General features: G+C 42.0%; 1 protein-coding gene across 2 annotated transcripts in view; it reads right to left on the bottom strand.

Annotated features, from left to right (window-relative positions):
* The window catches only part of LETM1 (leucine zipper and EF-hand containing transmembrane protein 1), an 88,119-nt gene that overhangs the window by 26,705 nt on the left and 45,159 nt on the right, over positions 1 to 16,255 (bottom strand). For both annotated transcript variants that reach the window (XM_073610924.1, XM_073610925.1), the window contains exons 7-10: positions 16,018 to 16,137; positions 14,553 to 14,684; positions 11,638 to 11,799; positions 7,071 to 7,202 (exon numbers count right to left, since the gene is read on the bottom strand). In XM_073610924.1, coding sequence (XP_073467025.1) covers positions 7,071 to 7,202; positions 11,638 to 11,799; positions 14,553 to 14,684; positions 16,018 to 16,137 — 546 coding nt within the window. The remainder of the gene's footprint in view (positions 1 to 7,070; positions 7,203 to 11,637; positions 11,800 to 14,552; positions 14,685 to 16,017; positions 16,138 to 16,255) is intronic.

Below are 16,255 nucleotides of genomic sequence, written 5' to 3'. Positions count from 1 at the left end.
TTCCGTGGCTTGGTCGATTTTGTTGCTTCTCTTGAAAGAGCACCTCGAGAATGCCACTGTGTTTAAGGGGACTTCGAAAACCATACAGAACAAGCAGTTGGACTGTATGTTGTCTGTCGTGAAGGAGCACATTATCCAAGAAGCATGGAGCACCAATTTTCGCTCAATCCAGGCCAACAAAACCACCGATATTGCCACTCATTGCCAACTTGTGCTTGTACTGTGCTACATTGATGCCAAAAACAACGTACAGGAGAGATTTTAGTTTATTCCTAAGCATTCAACCACAGCGGATTCCATCGCTACAGCACGACAAGAGCACCTTGCTGTCATCCTTCCAGAGGATCAGAAGCATAAACTCTTCTCCCAAGCATATGATGGAGCCAGCGTGATGAGGGGTGCCACTGCAGGTGTGCAAAGGAAGATACAAGATGTGTACCCAAATGCCCATTACATCCACTGCTATGCACATCATCTGAACCTAATAATGCAACAGGTCACTTCTCAAATACCCAAAGCGAGAGGTCTTTTTTTCTACTCTTGGAGGATTTGCCAGCTTTTTTTCAAAATCACCCAAGCGCACAGATGTTCTTGATAAAGTAGTTGCCCATAGACTACCAACATCAAGCAGTGTAGGATGGAATTTTCACAGCCGTGCCGTCAATACAGTGTTTGAGCACAGAGAGGACCTCATCCTCTGTTTTGAAACTATGCGAGAGTCAGGTGACTTTGACCCTATTACCGTCAGAGAGGCAGTAGGCTTTGCCATGCTGTTGGAGGATCAGGATTTTAATTTTTTTCTGTTGCTTTTCCACAACATCATGCTGCATGTGGACCTCCTCTATGCTAAACTCCAGACAAAGGACATAGATACAGTCCACATCAAGGGGAGCATCGAGCAGTTCCAGCAGGATGTACAGAAGATCAGGTAGAAGCTGTATTCCTCCTTTTCCATGTGTTGTTGCTTTTATTATTATTATTTTTATTATTACTCATACATTTTGCAGAGATTCCTTCCCAAACCTGGTTGACAAAAGCAGTGAAGATGGTTCTCAACCAAAGAGGCGATGCTCGCTCAATCCAGAAGGCCATAAACGCATTGCAGCAGAGGTGAGTTTTTATTTGTTGCAATTTTTGTCTTTTTTGATGGCTCCCTCTTATTAGATATGAATATTGGAAAGAAACATTTTTCTTGCAATGGTAATCTAAAAATGATGATTTGTTATTCCCTCTAGTGGATAACTACAGTATTACGACCTTCATCTGTTAGCTCCCTGAGCATCAAAAAGGCATGAAACTTATTTACTAAGAATGTCTTGTCAATGTATATGGAGTTCTGAGAAATTATGCATTCAAAAAGACTGAAACTGATCTCCCTTTAACGTAAAACTGAACATTTTAAAAGGTTGCAGTCTGCAACCTTTAAAATTACCAGTTTTAAGTTATGAAGGGAGATCAGTCTCAGTGTTTTTGAATGCATAATTTCTCACAACTCTATACACATGGACAAGACATTATGAGTAAACATGTCAAGTTTCATGCATTTCTGATGCTAAGGATGCTAACAGATGAAATTGAAATTTTGTCGTCATTTTTGTTTTTCGTTCTATAGGTCTAATACCATATTGGTACACACCAAAGAATGCTTCTCCTTCACAAACCACTTTGTTAGTGCCACCTTGCTTCAAGCAGACAGCTTTCAACACTACACAGTGGCGTTTCCTGAGGATGTACTGAGCAAGACTTTGCAGGCCTATCCAGTGCTCAATGGGAGTAAGTTGAAGATAGAGCTTAGAAGATTTCAGAAAGTGTGATGGTGCTGTGGACCTATTCCAGCTATTTATGGAAAACAATCTTGAAGAAATTTTTGGAGAGACTGTCACTACTAAAAATCCTCATCACCACACCCATGACCACAGCAGAAGCTGATGACGTGCTTCTCAACATGGAAGAGAATAAAGACTTTTCTGAGAAATAGCATGACCCAGGAGAGGCTGAATGCATTTGCCATGATGTCAATAGAAAAGAGAGTGGTGACTGAGATGACTGACTTTAATCAGAAGGTCATTGAAAAATTTAGAAACCAGAAAGAAAGGAGAGCAAAATTTATTTTCAAACAGTACTACTGCTGGCATGAATGGGAATGTGGAATGCATTTGTATTTGGTTACCTTTACTTTAATTCAGTTTTGTTGTTGTTTGTTGTACAATAAAGTTTGTTTACAGTTTTTAAAAAAAATGACTGATTGATTCATGGTGCATTTATTGCATCCTTTAACAGTTTACTTAAACATTAACATTTTCAATATTTTATCTAGCAGTAATGATACATAATCACCTGATAAATGGCCATTTACAGTTCTGCATTACTAACAGTTTAATTTTTAATTTTATTTTTTTTTTAAAGATGAATTTTCTCAAATGAGAAACTTGGGATGGTGTATATAGTTGCAAGGACGCATGATTTGTGGATGTTTATGAATGCTAAATTCATACTGGTCATGATTTGAAGAGGGATTTAAATTAGTGTTTAATTATATTTTCTTGTTGAGTCCATGAGGAGTCAGGGTGTTCAGGGGAGAAAAAACAAAAAAAAACAAAACAAACGCAGTATGTTTCTCTCACGCAGTTTCTTAAAACGTTCGGCCTGGGTAAAGTTAGCTGGGATGCTTTCAATGATCCAAACTCTTAGTCCCTTGGTGGATTTGCCATGGGCATCTTTGAGGTGTCTAGGGACACTATAGTTTGTTTTTCCTTCTTCCATAGCCCGACCATGCTTGCCAAATCTAGATTTCAAAAGGTCTAATAGTGCACTCCACATATAGTAATCGGCAAGGGCATTGTAGACAGTGGATCATGTATTCGGTGGAGCAACAGTAGAAATTGGAGATGGGGTAGGTTTTTCCATTGGTTACGAAGGATTTTTGTCCATGTTGTACAAAAGAGCAGAGATGTTTTTCGACACTGGAACATCCCAAGCAAGCTGAGGAACAGGGGTATCGTTTTTATTGAAGTGTTTGTCGCTCCCTTTCAACTTACTTGGAGCTATGCAACTCTTAATGTTCCCTGCCCTACGGTAGGTGACTAGAGATCTTGCTGAAATTACCAGCTAGAGGAGGAGGTCTTGTAAAAAGATATTCCAAAGTTTGATGATTTTTTTTTTTTCCATAGAGCAATATTTCAAATGATATTGTGTTCGGAAACGAACCGGGTTGGGTTCATTGTCATGTGTTGTGGTTCTGGCCTTTTGGTAATTTTCCAAGTATGTAGCAAAAGACTCAACTGTTGGCTATAACCTTCTTGTTTCAAGACCTCACTTTGTTGTGTATAGTCGGCATCAAGTTCGCAATTCCTTCGTAATCTCTGGAATTGGCTCTTGGGGATGTTTGTGTACCAGCTAGGGGTGGCGACAGCTGGTAAAATGTACATACGATTTTCCTGCTCTACTGTTGAAATGATTCTTAGATGTAATGGTGGGATTTGAGTTTGCTCAATTCCAGATCCAAAAAGATTAAAAGTCTTTATCGATGACATAGGTGAAGGATAGGCAATAGTTGTTATTGTTGCAATATTCAACAAATTCTGTAACAGATGAAGCGGGGCCATTCCAGAGGATGACGATATAATCTATGTACCTTCCAAAAAAAGGATATGTATCGAGCAAAAGGGTTATGATGATAAATATGTTGTTCCCACAATCCCATCATCAGGTTAGCGTAACTAGGGGCAAAACAAGTGCCCATGGCGAAGCCTTTGGTTTCTAGGTAAAATTGACCGTCTAATTGAAAAAAAAAAAAAAAAATTATGTTCCTAGGCAAAATTTGGTGGCCTCTGAAATGACAGCGGCTTGCTTATGATTAACCTGGGAATATTGTGATAGAAAGTGCTCAACAGCATTAAAGGCAGATAGGGATGGAAGTATAAAGAGAAGAGACATCCAGTGAAAGCCAACTGTAAGAAGATTCCCAGTTAGCCAAAATTTCTAGGAGGTATGATGAATCACGGATATAGAAGGGTAGTTCTTGAACGATCGGTTGGAGAAACTGATCAATGTATTGCTACAGGCCGTATGTGACACTGCCAATGGAGGCAATTATGGGTCTCCCTGGTGGTTGTACCGGATCTTTGGTAAATAATAGAAGGTATCTGGTAGAAATCTCTTAGAAGGAAGATTTTTTTCTTGTTCAGGACACCATCCGTGCTGGCCTTGTTGACAAGTGTTTGAAGGTCTTCACCAAATGAGGGGGAGGGATCGCTTTGCAGTTTTGTATAAGTATCTTGGTCTGCCTTCATGTAGTCGGTTTTCTCTAGGATCACTATTCCACCACCCTCATCTGCTGGTTTTATCACTAGGTCATGGTTATTTTTAAGTGACAGAAGGGCAAAGCTTTAATCCTTATGATCAAAGGGTTGAACGTCAGCCTAGCTAATGTTTAGGAGTACAGTGTGTACTCTGTCCCCGCTGACAGAGTTCTGCCTTTACATAGCAGAGCCCTGTCCTGTGCAGTGTTAATTTGGACAAATTTCGATTTCGTTATAGTCTTGACTAAAATGCCATTTTAGTTGTCGTATTTTAGTCGACTAAAACCTAATGGGTTTAGTTAAATTTAAATGCATTAAATCTTTAGAATTGCCAAACGTTATATACTCCTGGAGTAAAAATCTAATAACGTGTTTATTCTTTATGGTGTTAAAAAGGAGAAGTCCAGCCTGGGCTTTTTAGGCTGGGATTCTCCTCTGGGTCACAGGAGACTCCTGTGAACTGTTTTCAGCAGGGAACGGTCTGAAGTCCGCTCTCCGCTGACATCACTGCAATCAGTCGAGGCAGCGCGTCATCCCGACTTCCCAAGTCTGGATACGCCAGCTGCCTTGATTGATAGCAGTATCAGCGAGCCACTGAGACAGCCGCTCCCCGCCCCTCCACAGCTCAGCGCTCCATCGGCGATGTTCGGTGGCTCGGTTCTCAGTGCAGAGACAGCTGCAGCATCGGTCAGATGCTGCATACACATAGGCAAGTATGAATAAAAAAAAAAAAAAAAAAAAAAAAATCATTTCTTTTAAGGTTTGAACATGCACTACAGACACAGATTTAGTCGTTGTGATATAAATTCAATTTAGTTTTAGTCATAGTCTTTTGACTAAAATGTCATTTTAATTTTAGTCGTATTTTAGTCGACAAAATTACCACTGGTCCTGTGTGTGTTCCGGACGATCAGCATCTGCTGTGTAAAATCACAGATCTGGCGCAGCAGACTTGCCTTGTCACTGTATATCTATGTTATATGGTCGGCAAGCGGTTAAAGAAAAGCATTTCTGTTGAGCATTTACTCACTTCCTGTCTGGTAAAAAGTTGTCAGCAGAAAAGGAAGTGAGGATATATCTTTTTTATCAGAGCCACGGATAGCAGTAAAAATGTTTGGCGGTCACACAACTTACATTTTCAATTAAAAACAGGGCGAGTGGTCACAAAATCGATGGAAATCATTTTCTCTGTTTCGTTTAGAAGAGTGACTCATAAATCAGGTAAAAAAAAAAGGATGACTGATCGCTCCATCCTTCTACTGTCCATTCATACTCCCCTTACCCCACTACATTGTCAGAGCATTCACAGGGATAAGGGCTGATTAACCACAACGTGAAAGTACACACAGCACTGCTTGTTTATAAGAGGAGCATGTCACATGCTCCCCATACCTTGATAGTTCAGGGGGCCCAGGTGGGTAAACATGTTGGTGAAAGAAAGTGAATACCATTAACCACACATGTATTGTGGCAGGTCAGCTCTATTGCGCTAAACGAAGTACCTGTACATCATTCTGTGCAATAGACACTGGGGGCGCATGCGGGCGTGCCGATTGGACAAAGGGGGAGCCAATCAGCAGGTCCAGCGGGCCCGATGTCTGCCGGCCACCCGCGATGGTTCCCCAAAGAGGCAGAATGGCGATCTGCCTATGTAAACTAGGCAGATCGCTGTTCTGACAGGGAAGAAGATAAAGATTGAGTTCCTGCTAAGCAGGAACATGGATCTCTGTCTTCATCCAGTTAGACCATCCCCCACACAGTTAGCAAACACCCCCTAGGGACACACTTAACCCTTTGATCGCTCCTGATATTAACCCCTTCTCTGCCAGTGTCATTAGTAAAGTATAAAGTAACAGTGCATATTTTTAGCACTGATCACTGTAATAAGGTCACTGGTTCCCAAAAAAAGTGGCAGTTAGGTGTCCGATCTGTCTGCCGCAATCCCGCCAACAATCGCCGATCACCACCATTACTAGTAAAAAAAAATAAAAATAAAAAAAGCCATTAAAGCATCCCATAGTTTGTAGACACTACAACTTTTGCACAAACCAATCAATATAGGCGTTTTGGGATTTTTTTTTTTTTTTTACCAAAAATATGTAGCAGAATACACATTGGCCTAAATTGATAAAGAAATTAGATTTTTTTTTATTGGATATGTTTTATTGCAGAAAGTAAAAAATATTGGGAGTTTTTTTCTTCTTCAAAATTTATGCTTTTTTTTTAATTTAGAACGCAAAAAATAAAAACTGCAGAAGTGATCAAATAACACCAAAAAGAAAGCTCTACATGTGGGAAAAAATGGACATCAATTTTATTTGGGTACAGCGTCACACGACCTCGCAATTGTCAGTAACGCTGTGCTGTACCACAAAAAATGGCCTAGTCATTAAGGGGGTAAAACCTTCTGGGGATATAAAGAGAAGTACAGGCTCCCTTTAAAAGGAAACTGCTACCAAGAGAAACATGGAGGCAGCCAATGTTGAATTTTAAGCACGCCATTTGTCTGAACGTCAATACTTGCTGAGCTGCTGAACCAAGCAACAAGTAAAGCCCTAAGTCCTGCTCTGCATGCTTGGCTCAGTGGCAAAAAAAAACTAAGAATAAAAAAAAAAATTTTAAAAATCTGGTCAGCATGAATACCAGGCAACTAGCATTTTTATAAAGGAGGTCAGCAATGAGAGCAAGAAATAGGCATATAAAAACACTACAGAGGAAAGGCCATTAAGACGGGCTCCAGGATATGCACATTTCAGAAATAATGGGTACCTTAATACCCTCCAACACAGGAGCAGCGTCAATTAACACTTCAGCTTGGTCAGCTGCACTTGGTGCCACTTCTGCCCCGGATGCTGAAGCCATCTGTGCAGGTTCCAGTTCAGCAGCTGCCTGTGCCTCCGCCTGAAAAAAAAAAAAAATCATCATTTCAACTACGTCAGTCTATACAAAATAAACAAAATATTATGCGTGTGCCAATTCAAACCAATAGAGATTCATTCACACTAGTACAGATTTAAACAGTTCACAAAGGGGGGGGGGGGGGGGGGTTTAAAAACTTTGGTGCCAATGTAATAGCACAAAATCCCTGCGAAGCTCCACCCTCAAAATCTATTCTTTTTCTCCTGAGAAATTCAGCCTTTCAGGCTATCCTGCTGCATGTATGACAGATCAGAAGAGTTCAGTTACATAAACAAAAAAAAAACAAAAAAAAAGTAATTTTTTTTTTGTCTCCCCTGTGCATTTTTTTACTTTTAAAATATCAGATTTAAAAGTGGTAGTAAACTCCCGCACGCCAAAATCCGCCGACAGACCCTAGAGGTCTCTGTCATAAAATGTGATCTGAGCACCGCATTTACGGCACGCTCTGCATGCCGTGGCGAAGGGACTCCCGTGCGCACGTGTGGAAGACACGTCACCACAGCCCGGCCAATCAAGAAGGTGCAGATTTGGAGCCCGGAAAGAAGACAGTGTTAACATGGAAGCCGCCGGGAATCAGGGAGGCCATGACAGCCCAGGGATGGAGTGCTCTGTTTGTAGGAAAGTGTCTTTCTTTCATTAAGTGCCTCTCATTAGTGTCTCCTTGTGTCATGGGTGGAGACCTCAAAGTTCTCCCATATAGAAGAGTGTATTGCTCTCATGGTTCAGAGAAGCAGGATCTCCCAATCCATGGATAGTGTAGGACCCACTAATCATGAGGTACTTTGTCGAAGTAAGTGGGCTTAGCACCATATAGCAATATGGTGTGACCAAATCCCCATATTTTTTGCTAATATTTTTTAGATTGTCTAGGTGTTTTAAACTAGCCCTGCTGGAGGCAAATGTCTTTTTTGCATGTGTGCGCTGTAAGATTTTGCTCTGTTTGTAGGAAAGTCTCATAATTTACTAGTTTGCGGTGCATACTAGTACAGATGTAGCACATGCCCCCCTGCAGGTTTAAATCATAATGTACTAATATGCACCGCATACTAAAACATTATGATTTAAACCTGCAAGATGACACTTTTTGTACTCTCAAGGAGACTTTATTACCGCTTTAAGAAAAATAGCAATGTGTCCCTTTAGCCTGAAGATATTATTATACCTAAAGAAGATGCAAAACCCTAAAATGAATTACATTTAGTTTCTTAACCACTTCCCGCCCGCCCTATAGCGGATTGACGTCCGGGAAGTGGTTGTGTTATCCTGACTGGACGTCATATGACGTCCAGCAGGATAACATGCCGCAGCGCGCCCCCGGGGGCGTGCATCGCGGCGATCGGTGGAGCGGTGTGTCAGCCTGATACACCGCTACACTGATCTTGGTAAAAAGCCTCCGGTGGAGGCTCTTTACCACTTGATCAGCCGTGTCCAATCACGGCCGATCACGCCGTCAATAGGAAGAGCCGTTGATCGGCTCTTCCTCACTCGCGTCTGACAGACGCAAGTAGAGGAGAGCCGATCGGCGGCTCTCCTCGCAGGGGGGGTCTGCGCTGATTGTTTATCAGCGCAGCCCCCCCTCAGATCACCACACTGGACTACCAGGGATGCCACTAGGACCACCAGGGAAGGGGCAACGTGGATGGCCAGGTATGTACCCCATGGCCATCCACATGTGCCCAATCTGTGCCAATTAGTGCCCACAAATGGGCACTGATTGGCACTATTATGTCCATGATATGCCCAGATCTGCCCAGCAATGCTCTATCAGTGCCACCTGTCATTGCCCATCTGTGCCACCTGTCATTGCCCATCAGTGCCACCTGTGCCCATCAGTGCCCACCTATCAGTGCCACACATCAGTGCCACACATACGTACCCATCAGTACCACCCATATATACCAATCAATGCCGCCTACGAGTGCCCATCAGTGCCGCCTATGTGTGCCCATCGGTGCCGCCTATGTGTGCCCATCGGTGCCACCTATGAGTGCCCATCAGTGCCGCTTATCAGTGCCGCCGTATCAGTGCCCATCATTAGTGCCGCCGTATCAGTGCCCATCATTAGTGCCGCCGTATCAGTGCCCATCATTAGTGCCGCCGTATCAGTGCCCATCATTAGTGCCGCCGTATCAGTGCCCATCATTAGTGCCGCCGTATCAGTGCCCATCATTAGTGCCGCCGTATCAGTGCCCATCATTAGTGCCGCCGTATCAGTGCCCATCATTAGTGCCGCCGTATCAGTGCCCATCATTAGTGCCGCCGTATCAGTGCCCATCATTAGTGCCGCCGTATCAGTGCCCATCATTAGTGCCGCCGTATCAGTGCCCATCATTAGTGCCGCCGTATCAGTGCCCATCATTAGTGCCGCCGTATCAGTGCCCATCATTAGTGCCGCCGTATCAGTGCCCATCATTAGTGCCGCCGTATCAGTGCCCATCATTAGTGCCGCCGTATCAGTGCCCATCATTAGTGCCGCCGTATCAGTGCCCATCTGTGCCGCCGTATCAGTGCCCATCTGTGCCGCCGTATCAGTGCCCATTATTGAAGGAGAAAGCGTACTTATTTACAAAAAAATTTAACAGAAACAAAGAAAAACTTGTTTTTTTTCGAAATTTTCTGTCTTTTTTTATTTGTTGCGCAAAAAATAAAAACCGCAGGAGGTGATCAAATACCACCAAAAGAAAGCTCTATTTGTGGGAGCAAAATGATAAAAAATTTGTTTGGGTACAGTGTAGCATGACCGCGCAATTGTCATTCAAATTGCAACAGCGCTGAAAGGTGAAAATTGGGCTGGGCGGGAAGGTGTCTAAGTGCCTGGTATTGAAGTGGTTAAAGTGTTTTTCACCCTTTTTAATCCTTTGCTGCATTTCAGTGCTGCTGACCTTTTGCAGCCACTTCTTGTCTATATGCAGTCCAGTTACACCTACATGGCAATTCTCACAATGGATCTCCTGATGGTGACCAGTGGACCGTGGCTGTGTAATGTATGTTGAAAAGGCCACTAGTAGTCTGAAAACCATGTGATGGGGCAACAATGCAGAAGCAAAAAAAAAAAAAAAAAAAAAAAAAAAGAAGAAGGACAGGGATAGAGTGTTGTCCCCATTTACCAAAAAGTGCCTAAACAAGGACCATTATAAAACAGAATCACCAAGTATTTTACCCACTTGCCGACCGTATACTGTAGATATACGGTGGCAAGGCCAGCGCAGAATCACGTACCTATTACGTGTAAGCTGCATTTCCGGGTTTGGGATGCGCACTGCCGGCACCCACGAACACACTCCCGCTGTGATTAGCTGATGATTTGGTACACCAGCAGAACGGTGGACTGCCTATGTAAACAAGGTAGATCACCATTCTGTCACTACAGAAGACATAAATCCTGTGTCTCTGCTAAGCAGGGACACCAATCCATGCAATCTTAGTACAAGCACCTCCCCACAGTAGTAAAGCACTGGTCAGGCAGACATTTAACCCTTTGAACGCACCTGATGTTAACCCTTTTCCTGCCAGTGTCATTAGTAAAGTGACAGTGCATATTTTTTTAGCAATGATCACAGTATTGGTGTCAATGGTCCCCAAAAAGTGTTCATTGGTGTCTCGAATGTCTGCCATAATATCGCAGTCCTGCTATAAGTCACCGATTGTGGCCATTACTAGTTAAAAATTAAAAAAAAAAAAAAAAAAAAAAAAAAAAAAAAAAAAATATCCCATAGTTTGTAGACGCTTTAACTTTTGCGCAAACCAATCAATATACGCTTATTGGGATTTTTTTCTACCAAAAATATGTAGCAGAATACACTTTCGCCTAAACTGATCAAAAAATTTGATTTTTTTTTTATTGGGTATGTTTTATAGCAGAATGTAAAAAATATTTTTTTTTCAAAACGGTCAGCTTTTTTTTTTTTATGCGCTATAAACAAAAAAAAAAAAAACAAAAAACGGAAAAGGTGATCACATACCACCAAAACAAAGCTCTATTTGTGGGGGAAAAAAAGGACAAAGTTTGTTTAGGTACAGTGTTGCACGACCACGCAATTGTCAGTTAAAGTAAAGCAGTGCTGTATTGCAAAAAGTGGCCTGGTCATGAAGGGGGGTAAACCTTCCGGAGCTGAAGTGCCCAATTAAAGCTGCAAAAAAAAAAAAAAAAAAAAAAAAAGTGGAAATAAGCTAAAATTACCTGAAATGTTAAAGACTATGAGAGTGCTGTGGTTGCGTTTACATTATGTATAAGGAGCCCTCACTTCAACATATGCTAGAGAGATCTTAAAACTTGCTGATAGATCAAACCTGTATTAGGCATCTAGTGAGCAGTAAATGTACACGGAGCTTCTATATGACCCACCTACTATTTTAAGTGTCCAAGTCGCTCGTAAACACAGATTTTCACAATCCAATAAGCAGAGTAAGCTTTTACCTTGGCTGCGGTCTGTAAGCTTTCCTTGGCAACCTCAGCCAACCTGTCCATCTCCTTCTCCTTCCTAATCGCCTCCTCCTCCTGCAAAGTGGCTTCCAGCTTGGTCTTGTTATCCACCTTTTCACCCTCTACTTCTGCCACCTTCACCTGGGCCTCTTTAGCCTGAGAGATAGAGAACATTATAGAACCAACCATACACAGTCTATGAACAAGTCAAACCATATGCTAGTCAAGGGTATGATCAAGAAAGAAGCATCAACATGGAAAAGCTGTCATTTCACTACAGATTTTGGAAATTGGTTAACTCCTGCAGTGTAATCCCAATAGTTTTATAGATTTTTGTGTCAAACAAGGCCCTCATTTGGCATCATACTGCAATATACATTTCATTATTATTTGTGTGCTATAGAACTAAAAGGACAGCCAAGCATCAATCTTACATCTATTCAATGCGTCCATCATAATATAGCCAAGTTAGATACTTCTATAGATTACAGTAGAACCACACTTTACAATATTGGTCTCAAGACTATTATTGTTGGGTAGCAGGTTGGGAAATCTTTGCATTGATTCTTTATCAAGATACACCATGTCTTCCTTTCAGGGGAGGGGAAGAACTGAATCAGACAGGCTGCAAAAATCTGTTTGGTGGCCTGTTGCTCTGCCTTACATGAGTATTGCTAGTATTATGCCACCCCTTCAACCCCACCGACATTTGCTAGTTAAGTAAAAAGCTTTCCAAGGGTTCAGATTTCTCTGACTTTGGGTGGATACACGTAATACAAATCTGGACTTCTGTCCACAACAAAAGCTTAACTGTCTAGGCTAAAGCCCTCAATTGATGCTTGCCGGTAGAAAGGCTACATGTGGCTTTTTACTGAACATGTCCGTTTAAAGGGAATCTGTCATGACGATATCCTAGGAAAAGCCATTGTTGGCTAGTTTTAAAAACAGCAAGCTTCAGCACGGCTATCCTCATACATGCTAAAGTACTTATTCAAATGCCTGAAAAGGTTTACATTTTTTTTTCAAATCTTTTTTTTCGTTTTTATAATGCATGTTCAATACAGATGAGAAAACAATTTTTAAAACAAATATGTCTCTTTGTGAATATGTATATATTATGAAATGAAGGTAATAAAGCGTGGCCGCTTTACATCTACGAGACAGAGCTTCTGCGGGAGGAGATGAGCGGCCACGTGATCTCCCCAGCTGACATCGAGGGAGATCACGGCCCCTCCCGCAAAAGCCATCCATCGGAGTGGTAAAGCGCCCGCGAGTCAGGTGACTGGCCTGAAGACAGCCCAAATTTGGTATTTACAAGCCTTGTTTTTTAAAACAACTTACATAGTATGCTATGCCAGCCTCCAATAGAGGGGCTGCCAGTGACTTATAAAAATGGGTTAACAAATACTTTAAAGCAATTTCACCCTAAAACTAACAAGTCTTGAAGATGTCCCCTCCCCCCTCCCAACACCTATGCTAACTTACCTGTGTAAAAAGGATGTATATACTTACCTGGTTTCCACTGACTCCGGTCCGGTCACATGATCTAGCTGCCTTGTGTCAGTCAGCAGCAGCTGCAGGGGAGAGGAATTGTCAACAATGGCTGGGACTATGGGTGAAGTCAACGCTCCAGGCTTTACCAGCTTTTGTCGAACGTCCTCTCCTCTACCCTGCAGCTACTGCTTACTGACACAGGGATCACGTGAATGGACTGAAAATGGGTTAAGTATACTGTATATATTTTTAGTGCCAGTTAACACCATAGAAACGCAGTCCAAATGCGTTCCGTATGCTTTTATGAATGCGCGTTTTTGGCACTTTTTTGATGTGTTCCAGTGAGTTTGTATGTTTAGGTGCGTTCGATGCGTTTTAGAGCATTCCAGTGCAGGAATAATGAACTTAGTTTCCATGCGTTTTTGATGCAGAAGAACGCACTGGACCTTACACAGGGTAGTCAGCAAAGGTGTTGGGTGGGGGACATTTTTAAGGCTAGTTAGGTTTAAGCTTGAATTCTACATTAAAGCATGTGGGTAACAGATGCAAAACTGGAAACAAAAAAACAAAAACAAAAAAAAAAAAAAAAAAAAACGCAACAATAGATTTCCATCCTTACAGATTCCATTTAATGACCTTGTAAAAGCCTAGTACACACTAAAAATTGACAGCTCAGGTCGGAGCTGCTGTACCAACAATCCGATGTTCGTACAGCAATCTCCCCCACTGAGCCATTATGTTCTGTCCATCACAACACTCCGATCAGCACTCTCAGCCATTGGCCGAGATCACTGATCGGTAGCGGGTCAGCTGCTGGTTTTCCAGCATGTTTGCCCGACAGAAGCCGGCCAAACAGTTGGCTTGACATACACACAGGCGGACTGACGGAAGGTTTTTATTGATCCGGCCGATTCCTCCCGACATTCAGCCCGTGTGCACTAGGCAATAAGTAGAACAAGGTATCCTGAAGCTCCATAAACAAGCAGCATCTCTGCAATTTATTGCAGGAAATTATGGAGGTACAGGTGACAACACTGTTTAAGTGGCCAGACAGAGCCCCTGGGTGACAAACAAACATGACAGACAAACTTATTTCATGGCAAGATTGCCCTTATAAGTTTTGTTGTAGTAAGCAAAACTGAAATGCAAATGTCATAATTTCCTTTTTAATGAAAATCTAAAAGCGGAGTAACATTTATTACTGCTACAGGTCTGAGCTCAATATAAATCAAAGTAAATTATAATTAGGTTCATTTTTACCAAATGCAAACTACATATAAAGTATCACCAAAGTGCTGTTATTTGGTCTCCTGTTGGAACCTTCCCTGTTCTTGTCATGTGACTGAACTGACAGCAGCACTCCATGCATCTACATGCACACTGCTGACATGAAAGGCTGATGATGATGTACGTACCATGCTTTCGGGTAAAGTCTGCAGAGTTGTTTTGAGCTGATCAGCTGGGGAGAGTGTTTCAGGGAGATACAAAGCTCTGGACAATAGAAGTAATGATGTGGGGATTTGCTGGTTCAAATGTAGTTCCAACCACTGTAATGGCAGATAAAACAAGAAGTTATCTTCCTAGAACAAAGCAAGTCTCATTAAGCACAGAAAACAGCCTGACAATAGTAGAAGGATTCTCCTCATGTCAAGCATTGCTTGAGATAATCAGTGTTGGTTATTCTTTATCAGAGATTTTTTTTTATCTTGCTGGGAAATCTGCCTAGCAGGGCTGAAGCTTCAACTTTTCTGTACAGAAGAATGAAGGATTAAAGCCGGGCCATAGGTGGTTCAAATATCAGCTTCAGCAGGGCCCAGCTGAGATCCATACCTTCTATGGGTAGGCAGATTGTACCCAAGTTGAGCCATTGTTCCACTTGGGTACAACCAGCATGTCAGATTTATAGTATGCAAATATTGCCAGCGGCAATAGCTCCACAGGAGGGATTTTGACTGTGTTGGTAGGGAAATTTAGTGATTTTCGGGTTGCTTTGGAATTTTTTTTTTTTACACCGTAATTGCTTATACAGTGATAATCACTTTACAAACAATAGTTTTAGCTGTCATGAATGGGTTACCCATTCATGAACATCGTGCTTATGGTTGTAATCTGACTGGCTACAGCTAATCACATGGTAGAGGTAGCCAGGTATCTTGTGATTGCTGTGGGCCAATCATAGATCACAACAGCTGTTTAATGTAAAGCCATTCATGATAGGTTTTTTTATATGGTTATCATGTAATCGCTGTGACCAATCATAGCGATCACATGATATCCGGTAACAGTTATCACAGTCACAGAAGGAGCTCACTGCACGCTCTGAACCCGGAAAAGGAGAGATAGATAGATATCTATAGAGAATATATGTACACACACATACATATACACACACACACAGGCGGCTGAGCCTGCAGCTGCCGCCCTGCCACAGTAAATGTACTGTGGCGGGGCAGCAAGTGCTTAAACTACAGCTGACCACCAGCGTTTTGTTTTTTTTTTTTGTTACTTTTTAAGGCAAAAGGAAGGAGGATGATATAACATTCATTTAGCTGTAGTGTTGCATGAATATTGTCAGTGGAACCATCATCGGACTGAAACCTGAAAAAAGCTCTGGAAAGGAAGGAGTATACATAGCCTGGCACTCAAGTGGTTAAAGTGGAATCTCAGAATTGTAATTTTTAAGCAGGTAAAGTTTGGATATTTTTTAAAAATTTTTTTTATCATTATTGGAAATGTCAAATTTTCTATGTCTTTTCTTGTCCCAGAGATATGACAAAAAGTGAGATGAAGTCCCAGTGGCAGAGGTCACCAGGAGAGGGGAGGGAGGGGAAATCTCACAAAGCAAAACACATGCAACTTCAACTATCAACCATCTCAGACCTGCTTCAGCTGGTCTCGTAACCGTTCTTCTGTGACACCGAGCGCTCTCATTCCCCTGGCACGACATGCTGCTTGTAGCTCTTTTACATTTAGTGTGTCCACGCCTTCATCTGCAATAAGCTATTGTACACAGAGAAAATATACAAAATGTGACAGTTCAGTTTCTGTTCGAGGCGTGTAGACGTTGAATTCCCATCACTGAAAACTATGTACTGCTGTAGTCTGAGACAAGTGACTT

Source organism: Aquarana catesbeiana, linkage group LG01 (genome assembly GCF_042186555.1).
Source record: "Aquarana catesbeiana isolate 2022-GZ linkage group LG01, ASM4218655v1, whole genome shotgun sequence".
Lineage (NCBI taxonomy): Eukaryota > Metazoa > Chordata > Amphibia > Anura > Ranidae > Aquarana > Aquarana catesbeiana.
This window is presented reverse-complemented; position numbering and strand designations above follow the sequence as displayed.